Below are 14,541 nucleotides of genomic sequence, written 5' to 3'. Positions count from 1 at the left end.
TATTAAATAACAAAAAAAATAATCACAGGATTATTATTAAAGAATCAAGCATTGTCAGTGCTATGAACAAACTTGGAAATCACTAACCATGGCAATAACACTGACGATGGCTGGTCCCAGAGTTGGGCTGATTGGAATGTAAGTCCCCATAGTTCGGTAATAGAAGAATAGGAGCCCCAGGCTCATGAAGAATTTGCTAGTCATGTAGGTCACATATTCCACAAAGTGAGGCAGGATGCGGACAGCAAGGAAAGTGAGGATGAACAACAAAATACCAATGATCTCTATGCAGTGCCACTTGATACGCACTTCAGGGTAGCGCTGTAACAAGCATGTAAGACATTTATTGACTAAACATATACATTAAGAGCTTTATTCCTACCTGCCCCTTTCACTTCAATTCCTTTTGAAAATACATGTACTAAGGAATCTTCAGCTTTTCATTCACAAACATAATCTTAAAATGTATTCCTAAGAGAGAAATTAAGTTTCAATAATAATGTTCCACCTACTCTTTTCTTGACAAAAGTACGCCGAGTCAGCTCAACCCAGATTGTCAGAGTCCAGACAAAGACAATGGAATTCAGAACCACAGAACCACAGGCAGGCATCATAAGAGCAATGCTAAATAGTGCCAAGTACGCAATGGAGAACATCTGTGAATAAACAAACAGCTTTATGTCTGATATGAAAAAACTCATAAACTTGAAGGGGAGCATACATAGCTGTCAACTTTAAGGAAAACAGGATATAATAATAAAGCAAATAATATTTTCTAGACCAAAGTGAAGTTTAAAGTAAAAACTAGTAACAGAAAAATATGGCCAGCTGTCAGAATTCTATACAAAGCAAGCAATGAAGCTATTTCATAGAATGCTAGTCCAGCTACGTAAACAAGAATCACATTCAAAGATAAATTATGTGTCACAGACGTGTGCTACAACCACAATCATGATCCTCGCTGTCTCAGTAACAAGAATTCTACTACTGCACCCAATAAAGACTTTTGAGAAAGAGAGTTTTTAAAACAGATTTCCATTAATGTCAGCCATGATCACTATAATTAACTATGAAAGTATTTATTCTATACCAAATTCAGCCAAAACTTGGTGATTGGAGCAGCCCAGAGGTAGTAGATCTGTTTCCAGAAAGGAAGTCGATATGAACCATTGCCACTAGACAGAGCATTTTTAATGGTCACTGTGAGACCGCCTTTTTTCTTGCGTTTTCGCTGCACACATTTATAAAAAGATGAACTGAATGACCACAAAAACAAAATTAGTTGCCTGTAGGCACAGGTATGTACTTAAGTAGTTATTCCAATGAACCGCTCCTGATAAACAGAAACAGACAATGTAAATCATGCTATCTTCAGACAACGATTTCTCAAAAAAAAAAAAAAAAAAAAAATTACTGTATTTCGCAAAGCACAAAACATTCTAATACTGTCCATCCTAGTTATGAATAACTGCAAAGAATGAAATATACAGGTTACTTTGAGAAAATGTTAATGTTCATGGAGTCGTGGCATGCAATCACCACGACCGAGTGGGGGGAATTGGCGTTTTAGGCCGAGCCATGAACTGAGCCTATATCATGGCAAGGAAGCAAGCCCTGTAAACAGATGCCACATACAGAGAAAGAACAGCATGCTGAGACAAGATCTGGACCTAGGACAGCCAATCTTCACTGTAATGAATACAGACGTTAACCGTTGGGCCACTGGACTGCCCACATTGTCATAAAGATAAACAGTCATTACCTTGTGATCACCACTGAAAGGCCTTTTCTTTACATAAATATAATGAAACAAATACTTAAATATTATATAAAGGATAATAGTGGCTTTGATGACTTACAGAGAAAACAAGAATGAAATATTTATAAACAAGCCTGATATAAGCATGTGAATGTAAGTTATTGTAGTAATAGACCTTTCATTAGATATCTTCACAAATAGTTAAGAAGATCACAAGAATACACAGTCACATAGTATCTTTTGATACACGAAGTAAAGCATGTCTTGGTACAAATTACAGGTCAAAGACAGTGCAGCCATTAACAGAAGGTTCAAAGAATCAAGACACAGCATCAACTCCTTAAAGGAGAGAACTCTGCAGAAGATACATGCCGACACATCACATTCAAAGAGGCAACATGCTGATGTACAATTTAATGCACCTAACACTTCTGAGATAGATTTTAATTTACAGGAATTTCAAGAAAAGAATTAAGAATGAATGAATAAAGGGACACAGAAACAAAGATGTGAGCAAAAAGATAGGAAAAACCTGTCTGCAATGGAAATAATTTACCCGATTCTTCCTCTTTATTCAGACCTTCACGATTATGCTCTCCCCCCCACCCCTCTTAGTTACGACCCAAATATTTTTCACAGGTTCATTTTGCTATATAAATGTCATCTGTATTATGACTACCTCCCTAACCTGACTTATGGCTGACAACTGTGAATACTTTTAGAAGTCAAAATCTAGGTCTCCTTGAATGTACAAGGCATATCTCAAAATCCTAAGGATATTAAAACATACTTGCATTCAGTCACACAGGACATTTTGTACAAACAAATGTTGTTTAAGCAACTGACAATACAAAGTATGTTCTACAATGTTACTAACAAAAAATTTTAATCTCAAGCCTCTCCCTTATGGTGCAACATGCAATACTTTTGGACTGACTGCTAATTTCTGATTTCTAGTATGACTTACTACAGTCAAATATTATTTTACTTTAGCAGCTCTCGAATGGATAACAGGACTATGCCTGCCAACGTTTCAAATAATCTTACAAATAAGCAAATTACATAATAAGGCATTTTATTCTTCTGTTTTATGGAAAAGCCCTAAAACAAAAAATGTATTACAAAATTCACTTCACATGCTCAAAAAATAATGAATAAAATATTGTCAAGGAAGATTAATGGGCTGCAGACAACTAATCCAAACTTGAAAGAAAGAATAGGATAGAGCAAATGTTCTCTGGCATAGCCCCTCACAGTTCCTAGAAGATTAACTATAATAGGTAAATGATGAAAGAATTCATTCTATGTCTTTTTTAAGTTAACCTTATAATTATGCTGAATGCAACATGTGCATTTAAGTAAAATAAAGGCATAGACTGGTCTGAGCCAGTATGTGTGCTAAATATATTATGAAATGCAAAAAAGTTAAAAGCCTATATAAAGAGTGACAGCCATATAGAAACCCCATGTTAGTATATCACCAAATAACTGTCAGCCACCATCAATAAGAAAACAATAAAATAACTAGACAGTGTTGTTTTATCAAACAAAAAAGAAAATGAGAGTGGCAAAATTACCTGAAGCACTTATCCTCTAAATAATACCTACTACTTGTTAATTGTACCGGACCAAAAAGCGTTTTAAAATATGTCTATTAATATTAGAATGAAGAGAGAACTACCTTGAAAATAATTTTTACTTACATTCTTCCCAGAATAATGCTTGGAAAAAAAAACAAGAAAATATACATAAGGGTAGTGGTTGTGCGCTCAAAGCCTTCTTTGGTGTTAATAGGTTTATAACAAATGAAGATGTTCCTTAATTGCATGTAAAGATCGAGTCGGACTGCAATAATAAAATGCACGTGCAAAGACAATGTTTACGCAATAAACGTGCAATGGGACTCACAAATCTTGCTTTCTATGATATAAAAATTTAAGTACAAGAAAGTACTTTTGGGATCTGTCTTGAAAGACAAATTAATAAAATTTGGTTATTTCTGTTCATTGCTGCCATTTTTGCATCTTGTTTGGGGAAAAATGTGCAAAGTCTCATGTAAGCGTATGCATTTCAACCACATCTTCCACCGTTTCTACATTAATGATCCTATCAAAGCTGTATTTCAAGGAAATATTCAAACTGTATACCAACTTTATACAGATATGGCAGTATCAGGGAGAAACATAACACAAATTATAAATACATAAAGAACATTAGATTTTCAGCTAGACAAAGGGTGCAAATTTGATTAGCCTGAGATCTACATTTTATAGCTAAAGCTGGCGTTTCCAACAGGATCAACATGTTCTGAAGTAATTATTTGAAAGTATCTACTGAAAAAAAAAAAACCCTTATGATTTCTGGCTCTAAAACCAGTATCATTCAACAACAGTTAGCAAATCTTCATGATCACAGCTGTCGAGGTCTTGGAAAGGAAAGATGTAGTAAATACATCAATACTTGCAATATTCCTTAAAATTTAGCATGCAATTAAAATGAAACTCAAAACACAGATAACATGAACTAAACAACTGTAAATCTGCTATCTTTTGAACACAACTCACAACAAAACAATGGCAATAAGCAAATAATACTTTATACATGTAACAATCACATACAGTTTAAGCGGCCTCCAGTCAGACTGCAATGGATTTCAAGATATAAGTTTGAGAAATACCTGAATCTCATGGTCATGAAAAACCTATGACATGCACAACACTTGCTGATTATGTTTGCACTGTGAGACTCATCCATAAAAGAAACTTATCAACCTGCTCGTGAATACTGCACTAATATGGCGATACAGGTCCTTTGATGACAAAAGATTACAGTAGCCCTAAGCTCTCAGCCCCCAATTGTCCTAAAAAAATAAACCCTCCAGCAGAATCTGCAAATATTTTCAGCTAAAAATTACTTATCACAATTTCATCAACACTGCATAAACAGAATGAAAGAAAACTAACTTGATTGATGCGAACCTGCTATCCTAAATTAGTCTCAACTAAAAAAAACTGATGATTTAAGGAAAAGTGGGGGGAAAATCTAATTTTAAATATTTACTAAAAAGCAACAAGCCTTCTTGCACCTAGGTTTGTATATTCAGTCATGCTTTAAAAAAATCTATTTATGAAAGGGATGTGTGAGTTCATGGAGTCATAGAAGTGGACCGGGCTTTGAAGTACTCTGATTGAAAGTAAGTTCTGTTTTTGAGTATACTGTTATTGTTAAAAAAAAAAAAAAAAATATTATGAAACTTGTCATTGTTAACACTGTAACTAGCCATCAAACTCTTGAACACTGAGTTCCTGTGGCAGACGGAGACCAGGCTCTTACAATTCTTGTTCCTGTCACTTGAACATGTCCAAAGACTATCCTGAAAGATTGGCTTACCAGTTTGTCTTCCACAGAAGTGATACGGAGTAGCATAGAATTTTCAGCTGCTTCATCTATCACTTCATCTTCATCTTCTGGAGGAGGGGAAAAAGTGCTTTGACATTAGTACACAAAGTGATGCATATACACATTAACACAAACCAACCACATACAGCCAATAATTTTCTACTCACACCGTACATTAAAATAAACCCCCATAAATATATGCTTCATGTGTCAAGGTATTTAATGTTTCGGACTCTTCATAGTAAGGGAGACTTGTACTGTTAAAAAAACTGTTTTAAGAGGTGCTAGCTTACCTTCAATAATGACATTCTTATCGCCGTCTGTTGGCACAAAGGTGATCCACAAGAACATGGGAAAGATCAAGAACACACTCAAGTAGATCTGAAGCAAAAGAAAAACGAGTAGATCAAAATATGTATAAATTTGCAAATTGCTGACTCAAGAAATGAAAGGTTATTTTAATGGAATTTTGATTAAAAGATTACATTTTGCTAAAATACAGAAAAGGATCTTATTCATTGGGTGTGGGAGGTGGGGGTAGTGAGAGTGAAGAAATATTGTGAAGTTTTGTAAAAGAACAATTTCATCAAGCACAAGTATTTTCCTATTTGACAACATTTAAAATGCTGCTAAGATTTTATAATTTCAGAATGCTTTCTGTGCCATTTGCTGCGACCCTATGCTCATCAAGGAGTAACAAGGAATAAACTTCAGTGCCATTACCAACAGCTATATTCTCAGGACACATCAAAAGCCTACTTATACATTTTAAAAAATTGACTGACTTAAGAATGCACCTTGATAAAATCTGGCAACTTGAAGTAGCCCCAGTCAAGCTCGCGGACATGGATGTTTCCCAGCCATCGCTGAGCCAGCCACTTCTGGCAGCATGGATGAGCAATGAAGTATTTGTTTTCACTCATCTTGGCTAACTCAACCACAGTTCGATTGTTAAAGTCATCTAGACATTTGCTTAGAGCAGAGAAGGCAAAGGTACTTGATTCTGCATAGGTCAGCTTTAGCATCTCAACAGCCATTTTGCCAAATTTTCTAAAAGGCAAGAAACATAAATCAAGTATTTTTATTGTTACATACAGCAAAGAAGATTTAGACATTTTGAAAACATGAAACCAAATGTCCAAGTCAAAAATATAAAGTTTAGAAAAATTTGTTTATTTTCTAGATATATGACAAAGTCAAATGAAATTTCTTTTAAAAAGTGTAAACATGGCCCTTTGATGAAGTTTTTTTTTCAAAATCCTCACAAAGAACATTACGCTGAAATATTTTTTTAAAAATAGGTATCATGCCGAAAATCTAATGAAACAGAAAGGTCCCAGAATTTGATGTACTGGTCAAATCAATACTGCAGCCCAACTTACGCAGCACTCTCCTTAATCCGTTGCCTCAGATCAAGGTCTTTGCACCACCTGGAACCAAGGCGGTGCAAGATCATGCTAACAATGAGTGCCATGGCCATGGGATCTTCAGTTCGCTTCCACAAGACTTTGGCTAGTTCTGGCCGATTGGTCAATGCTGCCCAAAGCACCAGTGTGTTGATTGCCTAATAAAAATAAAATACTCAAGTTCAAGTCAAGAAATTGTTGTTAAACCATCCTTTTCCATTCCAATTATTAACTAGAATTAGACTCAGCATCCAATATGTCATCAAAATCATTGGAATCTGGATCAGAAACTTATCTTGACCTGGTCTGTATCTACAATTTTGCATACGTTTTACAATCAAATGAACTATATCTCCACCTCCTGCTTGCTTAACACAAACGCAAAAGATACTCCTACCCTTCTCTCAGCAACAGCACGATTTGTGACATAGGAGCCCAAAGAATTCATGGACAACTCATAAGGGTTGACCAGCTTTTGCAAGCCTGTGCACTTGTATAGCAACCGGTTGAGATCACAATTAACATCACCAATGAAGTCATTGCTCAGACCAGTGTTTCCAACCTAAATGGAAATTAAAAATCCAATAAATTATTCTTTAAAAAAATTTCAGCATTTTCATATCTCCAGAGCAAAAACTTTCAGTTTCAGAAACTGCCAATGTTACTGAATTGTATGTTTAGCTGAAAATATTAATTTAAAGGCTATCTCACAACATAAATCATGAATCAAATTTCATTACACTGGGTTCACTTCAACTGAATGTTAAGTTCCATTTTCAAAGAAAAGAATACTAGGACAGTTTTTAATCAATTCATCTTTATTTTTGATGCAGTAATGGTCTCAGCACGTAAGATTGTTTTTAGAGACTTCCTCCACCCCCATGCACAAGCTTTATTTAAGGATTGCTGGACAAAGAACTCTGCACATATACTTATTCACCTGTCTCTGTTGAGGTACAAAGGTAAACAAACCCAAAACACAGTAAATAGCTCATTCCCTGAAAACAACTGATGCTACATATATACATTTTTATACATACCACAGTCTTTCCAAGCACAGTCTCTATGCACACGCCAATGAAGAAATCTTTGTCAATTGCATTTTCAAAAAGATTGTGCAAACGTTTGTGGTTTAGATACATGTGCACTTCCATTCCTCTATCAAGAAAAAGTTCAACAAAGGCTTCTCTGTTAGGCCGAATCAGAGCTTGATGGAATATATGATCTCCTACCTAAAAATTGCACAAAAAGGTATCGAAAAAAAAACATATATATATATTTTACACACAGATTTATATATCAATATATCACAACTAAAATGTGCATCACATGCCGGAAACAAAGTAACAAATCTAAAAGATTCAATATCTCAAATCCTCAATATCTAGAGATACACTTGCACAACCTAAAGGTGCTACTAATTATGCCTTTACAGCTAGGCTCAATCTTGATTATACCAGAGACACTAGATTCTGCAACCGTTTCTCCATGTGAAACTGAATAAAGATAATTATATTGTCATGGAAAAGCATTATGAAAAAAATGCAACTTTATTCATGGCTGGCGTACTCTTGACAGGAAGGTAAACAAATAAAATCTATTGAGAAAGACATATTTAAAGCAGGCAGACTGACTTACTACTTTTAAAGACAGAACACATTAATCAGAAATTTACATCTCTGGCCACTAGAATGTTCAAAAGCTTTTAACTCCTGTATATAAGTATTTCCCAAAAAAGCATATTTGCTAGAAGAACTTAAAAAAAAAATTACCCTGAATTTCTCAAGATTATACCGGTTGAATATCTCAGAATGTGCCAAGTCTGGTCGGTTCCAGTCAAGTGTCAATTGCAGATCCCACTGAAGCTGTTCTTTCCATTGGCGACCCTTTTTTCGCAACTGAGCTGCAGATCATAAGTATATTATCATTTTGCTTTAAAAAAAATTTAAATCAAGCAGAAAACTATTTCACTCGTGTTTTCAAATCCAGCTCTTCTATAACAATAACCTCTTAAAAATAAAACAAATAACTAAATTTCTTAATTCCTTGACTTGCTAATGCAAAATTTAAAAATTAGGTGACAAAGTTGGGAAGCAACTGTATTTAAAAATAATTCTCTCACACATTGCTGTAACTCTGAAACACATAACGCATCATACACTTAAAAAGAGCCATGAGAAGGTATTTGCTGAGGTCATTGAGTCGCACATCATGATGAAAGGTATTGATAATTGTCAGGAACGTCAGGTTATCCTGCACACACAAGACCCTATTTAAATCATTACATTAAATACACAAAATATGTCTTTACTGTTTTATTAATTTAAGAAATTTTTCATGGGTTAGATGATCCCATTTTAATATGAGAAAGATTTTAAATATAGTTGTCATCCTTCCCAAAATATAAACTGAATCTTTGTTATCTCATTTCATGAAAACTGACAAAATAAAGTGGGATCCATTAAAATGTTTAAAGACAATTAATTTACATAAATCAACACAATTAAAGAAAAAATGCTTGAGTATTTTAGTTTTACCTGATGAGCATATCTGACACATTCAATAATTTTGTCCCTGCACTGATTGCGTGCAATTTCGTTGTTGACAAAGTCTTGAGGAAAAGCTTCTGAAACTCGCCGTACCAACTCTGGTTTGATGTAAGTATCCAGGTATTCTGCATCTCCTCTAAAATAATAATGAGAACATAGCAGAACCTGCATACTTTTCTACAAAATTCATTATTTGTCTTAAATTTACTTTGACTTGATGATAAAACAAATTAAGTCTGTTGAAAATTCCATTCTGCTTTAATAGTTCAAGAGATTACCCTACTGCAAAATTCATGGATATGTCTGCAATCTGGTATAGCTAACAGTTTTTATTTAATGCAACCAAGTCTGAATAAAAATAGATTACTGTAGTTTATTTGGTTAACGGTTATTTTTTCAAAAACCTGAAAATGGCGTCTTCTATGTTTTTGCTTGTGCTTATCAAAAATGTGTTCTTTAGCTTCTGTGATCTGTTACTATTTTATTGCATGCAAAATAACATACCTCTCTTCCATCTCCTGATATGCAAATGATACGAGATCTGCAGCTAACCCACTGCCACGTATAACCACTACAGGAATTTTCTTCTTGAGCAGACCAAGCGTGTGGTCAATATCTGATGGCCCACCTTGCACAAGGAGGCCAATGACTGGTGTAACCACAGGATCCACATCATGCGTTGAGATGTTGGTTTCACTACCCACTGGAGTCATAGAAATCAAGCAAAGTTTTCATATAGTTATCTACAAGGGTGGTTGGAAAGAAGAAAAAAAGTATTTATAATATCTGGTTCAATGATGAACAATAATTGCATTTTGAATTACAATTTCATATTTAACTATGCATCTAAGCTATAGATTTTCTTATGCAAATACAAGATTGTAACTCAGTGATATTTATTTTATTTGTAATCTTGTACCAGCATTCACTTTATCCCTGATGATCTCTTGATGAAATGGTTTAATAAATCTAATGAAAACTGAATAGAGCTACAAATGTTTTAAGGGAAGCAGTGATCTTGTATAATAGTATATAGATAATCTCTAAGCAGTTGAGAATCTAATAAGAAAAAAATAATAATGATTAGACATCCCTTTTCTTTAAATTAGCCACAAAATAATGTCATAAAATGAGTTACACTCACACAAAGTGGTAAAATTCTGACAATATCTCCGAGGCCTGCCCACAGGCTTGGTAAAACGCATCTCCAAGGCAAAACGGAAGTTGGTTAAGGCCTCTGAGTCAGGAACAAGATCATCTTCCACAAGAACAAAGTGAGTGTGGTCTGGATTCAATTCAAACAGCTGCAGGTTAGGCTTACCTCCTACATTCTGTACACTGTAAGCTGCAGTATGCTGTTGACACAAGAAAAAAGCTTGTTGAAGAATAACTTCTAAAATAATCATTTCATCGATGACTTCTGTGGTACAAAAATATAGCAGGCGATGTGATGATCCAAACTTATTTAGCTGAAGTTCTGCATTGGACAACATTTCTGGGGACTGTTAAGTTATATGACTAGCTGAAGTTTCTCAGCATAACAACAAACATTAAAACATTAACCCAACATGAAACTTAACAAGTGCTACTTACTGAGCCATTCAAAATGTCTGCATAGACAATGCAGCTCTTAGATACCACTCCCATGATGTTAAGGCGAGGCAAGCGCTCTGCATTGATATTTTTTATGTGCAATGGATTTAGCTCCATGTTCTTTCGCCTTGTCATTTCAACAAAAGCAGCATCTCCAATTAGTTTGGAGACTCCCAGATCAAGACCTTCTGTTAATATCCACATTTCTGTTAGGTTTGCTGCCTAAAGGAAATCCATAAAATACACAACACACAATTAATTTTGGAATTTCCAAAGTTTCGTTAATTTTAGTTAGAAAGAAATATAACAATAAAAATTATCTTAATATTTATATAACACATGAACATGCATACAAGTGCGCTTACATGCTCTGCAATTTAATGTGCTTATCATAAATTCTTCCGATACAGGATGAAAATAAATCTTCAAAACAAAAAAAAAAAAAAAAAAACAAACACCCAAACCCCACTGCATCAAAAACTCTGTTTAGCCTCCATTATGTGAAGGTAATGTTACCTGGATAATGCCTGCCTGAAACTCTTCAGCAAATTTTTCTTTTGTCCAAGGTTGAAAGTAACGTGAGCTATTAATGACTGTGAGGACAAGCTTAGGTGTTCGTCTCCGCCAAGCAGAGGCCATGAAACGTGCTACATCATCCATGCTGGCATCCTTTGGTACCGATACATAATATCGGTCCTAATGAGGGAACCAAAAGAGAAACACAAAAACAAGTTAAAGATAATTAATATAAACAGAAAATCTTCACTTACATATTTTGATTTCCTATCATTCATCATCACAAAAACAAAACAGAGTTATTAAATTGTATAACACTACCTTAAAAATGCAAAATGACGATAAGTGGTTAATAACAAAGCATAATAAGAACCACATGGGCTGTTACCTTTTGGTCCTCACCCCCTTCTAACACAAAACGAATGACACCTGCGGGGAACGAAGGGCAGAGAATCCCTTCTGAGCTGTCCCTGCTATGCATGCTAGTGTAGGTGTTGTAATTGTCATACATGTTGAAGCCCATGTCAGAACACAAATACATTTGCCCTCCTGTTTTAGCTCCTGATTCTTTACTTTTGCCCAACACAGTGTGACCTTCCTCAAAGTCAACACGTGTGGGTTTTCCATCTTGGCCGAGATACACATTTCTGTTTTGGGCGATTTCTCGTGCGACAGCAGCAAGGTCTCTGTCAGTATTTTTCCTTGTCCGATGCCGAGGAGGAGTGACCTTAGAAGATGATTCTTCATGGGGGACATCAAAGTCTTGTGTCTTTTTCTCCAGTGGAGTCTGTGGAGAGGCATGTGAAACTGGTGTAGAGGGCGTGGCAGAAGTAGTCAAGTTTTGTCCATTATGTTCTGAAATACCTGACATTCTCACAGTTTGCTCTTCAGTGCAGCTCATTGTCTGTTAGACAATCCTGAGAAAATATTGAAAAGATACGTACAGATACTTATGGCATAAACACAAAGGTTTAAAACAAAACCATTAAGTGTAAGCATGTCTTTCATACACACGCACCCACACAGTGTATTAAACACATACAAAAGAAAAAAATAAAAAGCAGGCGCAAGGATTTCACTACTTAAAAAACAAAAACAAATGTTCATCAAAAGCCAATGCAGCATCATGTGTGACTGTTACTTAGTTGAAGAATCTCCTTTAGTGATGAGATGAATGGGAAAAGGACATTAATACAACGGAAAAGGACACTGTTCATCTGGATATAACCATGATCAATGACACCTTCACACAAGCAATGAGACAAATTGTGAACTTCTATTCTTGCCCCATTCAAAAGAGAGACAGATATACTTCATCTGCTATACTTAGATCTCTACATAAGGAGTAAGACATAAACCACAACCACACCCTCTTCATAAATTAAGTTCTCCCATGTTCTTAGACAAACAGTTTCAGGCCTGGTACCTTGGAACTCTCGCTCTCACTCTGAACAAGAAGCCTTAAAAGAATCTGTGCATGTCTTTATAAACAATTACAGCTCATGGGAGAGTCCATTTTCTGGTCCATGCAAAAACAAAACAAAAGTTCACCATTCTTTGTCGAAAGGTACATGTATATATAGCTGCATGTTGCTTACCACTCTTTGATGCTTTAATAATCAGACTAAAGGAAAAGAAAAACAAAAGAACAAAAGACCTTACAGTATGATTGCAAATTAAGAATGGGATGGGCAAGAGTAAGGCATTTTCACTTCATTCTAGCAGAAGCATGAATATGAAAAGTAACTCATTAATTTTGTGCATCTATATATTTTCTATTGCAAATTAGTTGACATTAAACCAGAGTCCCGAGCAGATGACTTTAAATAAGCAATGTCCAAGACACTGCATTTGTTAAAATCGATCACGTAAATATTAGATATGTAAAAAATGATTTACTACAAAATTCGTCATCATCAATCTGTTAATGTTCCTATCAAACGGTCTTGCAGTGGGCCTAAAATGATATCACTTTTTTTTTATTTTTTAAAGTGCATGCTTGCGCGCGCGCGTGTGTGTGTGTGTGCGCTTGCTTGCTTTGTGGTATCTGCGTGTATGCATATATTTGAAGTTTTGCTGCTAAATGTTCCTACCACTATTAAGGTCGAACGATACTCACTCACTTCATCGCTGCCTAATGTTACATAATGACAACAACACCACCAGCATTCTATACTCCTGATATCGACTATCGCACACTATGTGGTCCACTTCTTGCCTACTCCACAGCGACTACAACCACTCAACTCTGTTCGTTTTCCGACCGCATTAAACTGGTTGAGGAAAGAAGGCTTGACACTGCCACAAGATGAACTTTCTACTGTGATGATGTCTTCCTTCTGTCGCCGATCGCGACTGTATTTCTGACAGCGTTCGCGCTTCGCAGCCTGTGTGAGGTTTAAACACAGAGCACGCCACACCGAGCGGCGAGTTCCGCGTGGTTAATGTTGACTGTGTGTATTAAATCTTCCAGAAAGCGATGCTCAATTTTATACACTGATGCTTACAGCCTAAGTGGTTATTAGTTTACAATGAATTAAAAAAGTGAAACTCACTGAACGCAGACGACCTCATCTGTGAATAGCCGATCGTGACTTATTCTCACTTGGCTGCTGAGACTTTTCTTATTCGCCCTCCTAGTCACGTGACGCTGGCACTCGGGGGTCACGCCGAGAGAAAGGTAAACCCTGTGGACGCGGGGAATTTCCATCATAATGTTAAGGAGTGCTGCCTAAAATTTTATAAATACAACAGACATACCCTATTGTTATTATTTGGACACAGCAGATTTCTCAGACAAACGTGCATGTTCAAGGTAAATTATCAAGTGTCTTTGTACTGACGAGAAGAAAAGCATGACGTACTTATTGACCCGTCATTTGCCTGGGGGAGGCGTGGAGTGCATTCGCATGGCGCCAGATCGATGGTGTCCAACATGAAACATGGGGTTAACAAAAAAATAATAACACGAAATATCGCTTGTCCAGCGTCATTGTGTTTCAGTTTAAAGCACATATATGAGGCGTATGTACATTTCCCTCTAATAAACTCATCGCGACCACATTCTTACAGTAAATTACAGCAGGTATGATCAATACCATCCCGTGTCATTTTTGGCTTAGTGATATGGTCTTTATATGAGGTTGTAGCATTTAAATGTGTTTTATTAGTTTATGAAGGGCTATAAATTACCACTTACCAGGCAAAACCCATATAAACTGTCTTGTACGACACACATGCAGTATCTCTCACTCTTTACATATATACAACTTACATTTACCTGCGCAGCTTATCATTCCTGATTTAATCCCTGTCTTCT

At 35.8% G+C, this 14,541-nt stretch overlaps 1 protein-coding gene across 1 annotated transcript in view; it reads right to left on the bottom strand.

The window, feature by feature from the left end:
* Nucleotides 1–14,541, bottom strand: part of LOC112559586 (transient receptor potential cation channel subfamily M member 2-like) — a 33,573-nt gene that overhangs the window by 12,860 nt on the left and 6,172 nt on the right. The window contains exons 2-21 of the mRNA XM_025230917.1: nt 14,087–14,105; nt 13,778–13,909; nt 11,611–12,139; nt 11,223–11,402; nt 10,707–10,928; nt 10,258–10,468; nt 9,618–9,816; nt 9,102–9,249; nt 8,724–8,817; nt 8,337–8,467; nt 7,605–7,796; nt 6,962–7,126; nt 6,541–6,722; nt 5,956–6,208; nt 5,452–5,539; nt 5,150–5,226; nt 3,463–3,480; nt 1,091–1,231; nt 513–656; nt 88–321 (exon numbers count right to left, since the gene is read on the bottom strand). Coding sequence (XP_025086702.1) covers nt 88–321; nt 513–656; nt 1,091–1,231; nt 3,463–3,480; nt 5,150–5,226; nt 5,452–5,539; nt 5,956–6,208; nt 6,541–6,722; nt 6,962–7,126; nt 7,605–7,796; nt 8,337–8,467; nt 8,724–8,817; nt 9,102–9,249; nt 9,618–9,816; nt 10,258–10,468; nt 10,707–10,928; nt 11,223–11,402; nt 11,611–12,123 — 3,192 coding nt within the window. The 5' untranslated portion in view covers nt 12,124–12,139; nt 13,778–13,909; nt 14,087–14,105. The remainder of the gene's footprint in view (nt 1–87; nt 322–512; nt 657–1,090; nt 1,232–3,462; nt 3,481–5,149; nt 5,227–5,451; nt 5,540–5,955; nt 6,209–6,540; nt 6,723–6,961; nt 7,127–7,604; nt 7,797–8,336; nt 8,468–8,723; nt 8,818–9,101; nt 9,250–9,617; nt 9,817–10,257; nt 10,469–10,706; nt 10,929–11,222; nt 11,403–11,610; nt 12,140–13,777; nt 13,910–14,086; nt 14,106–14,541) is intronic.

This window comes from Pomacea canaliculata, linkage group LG3 (assembly GCF_003073045.1).
Source record: "Pomacea canaliculata isolate SZHN2017 linkage group LG3, ASM307304v1, whole genome shotgun sequence".
In the NCBI taxonomy this organism is placed as follows: Eukaryota; Metazoa; Mollusca; class Gastropoda; order Architaenioglossa; family Ampullariidae; genus Pomacea; species Pomacea canaliculata.
This window is presented reverse-complemented; position numbering and strand designations above follow the sequence as displayed.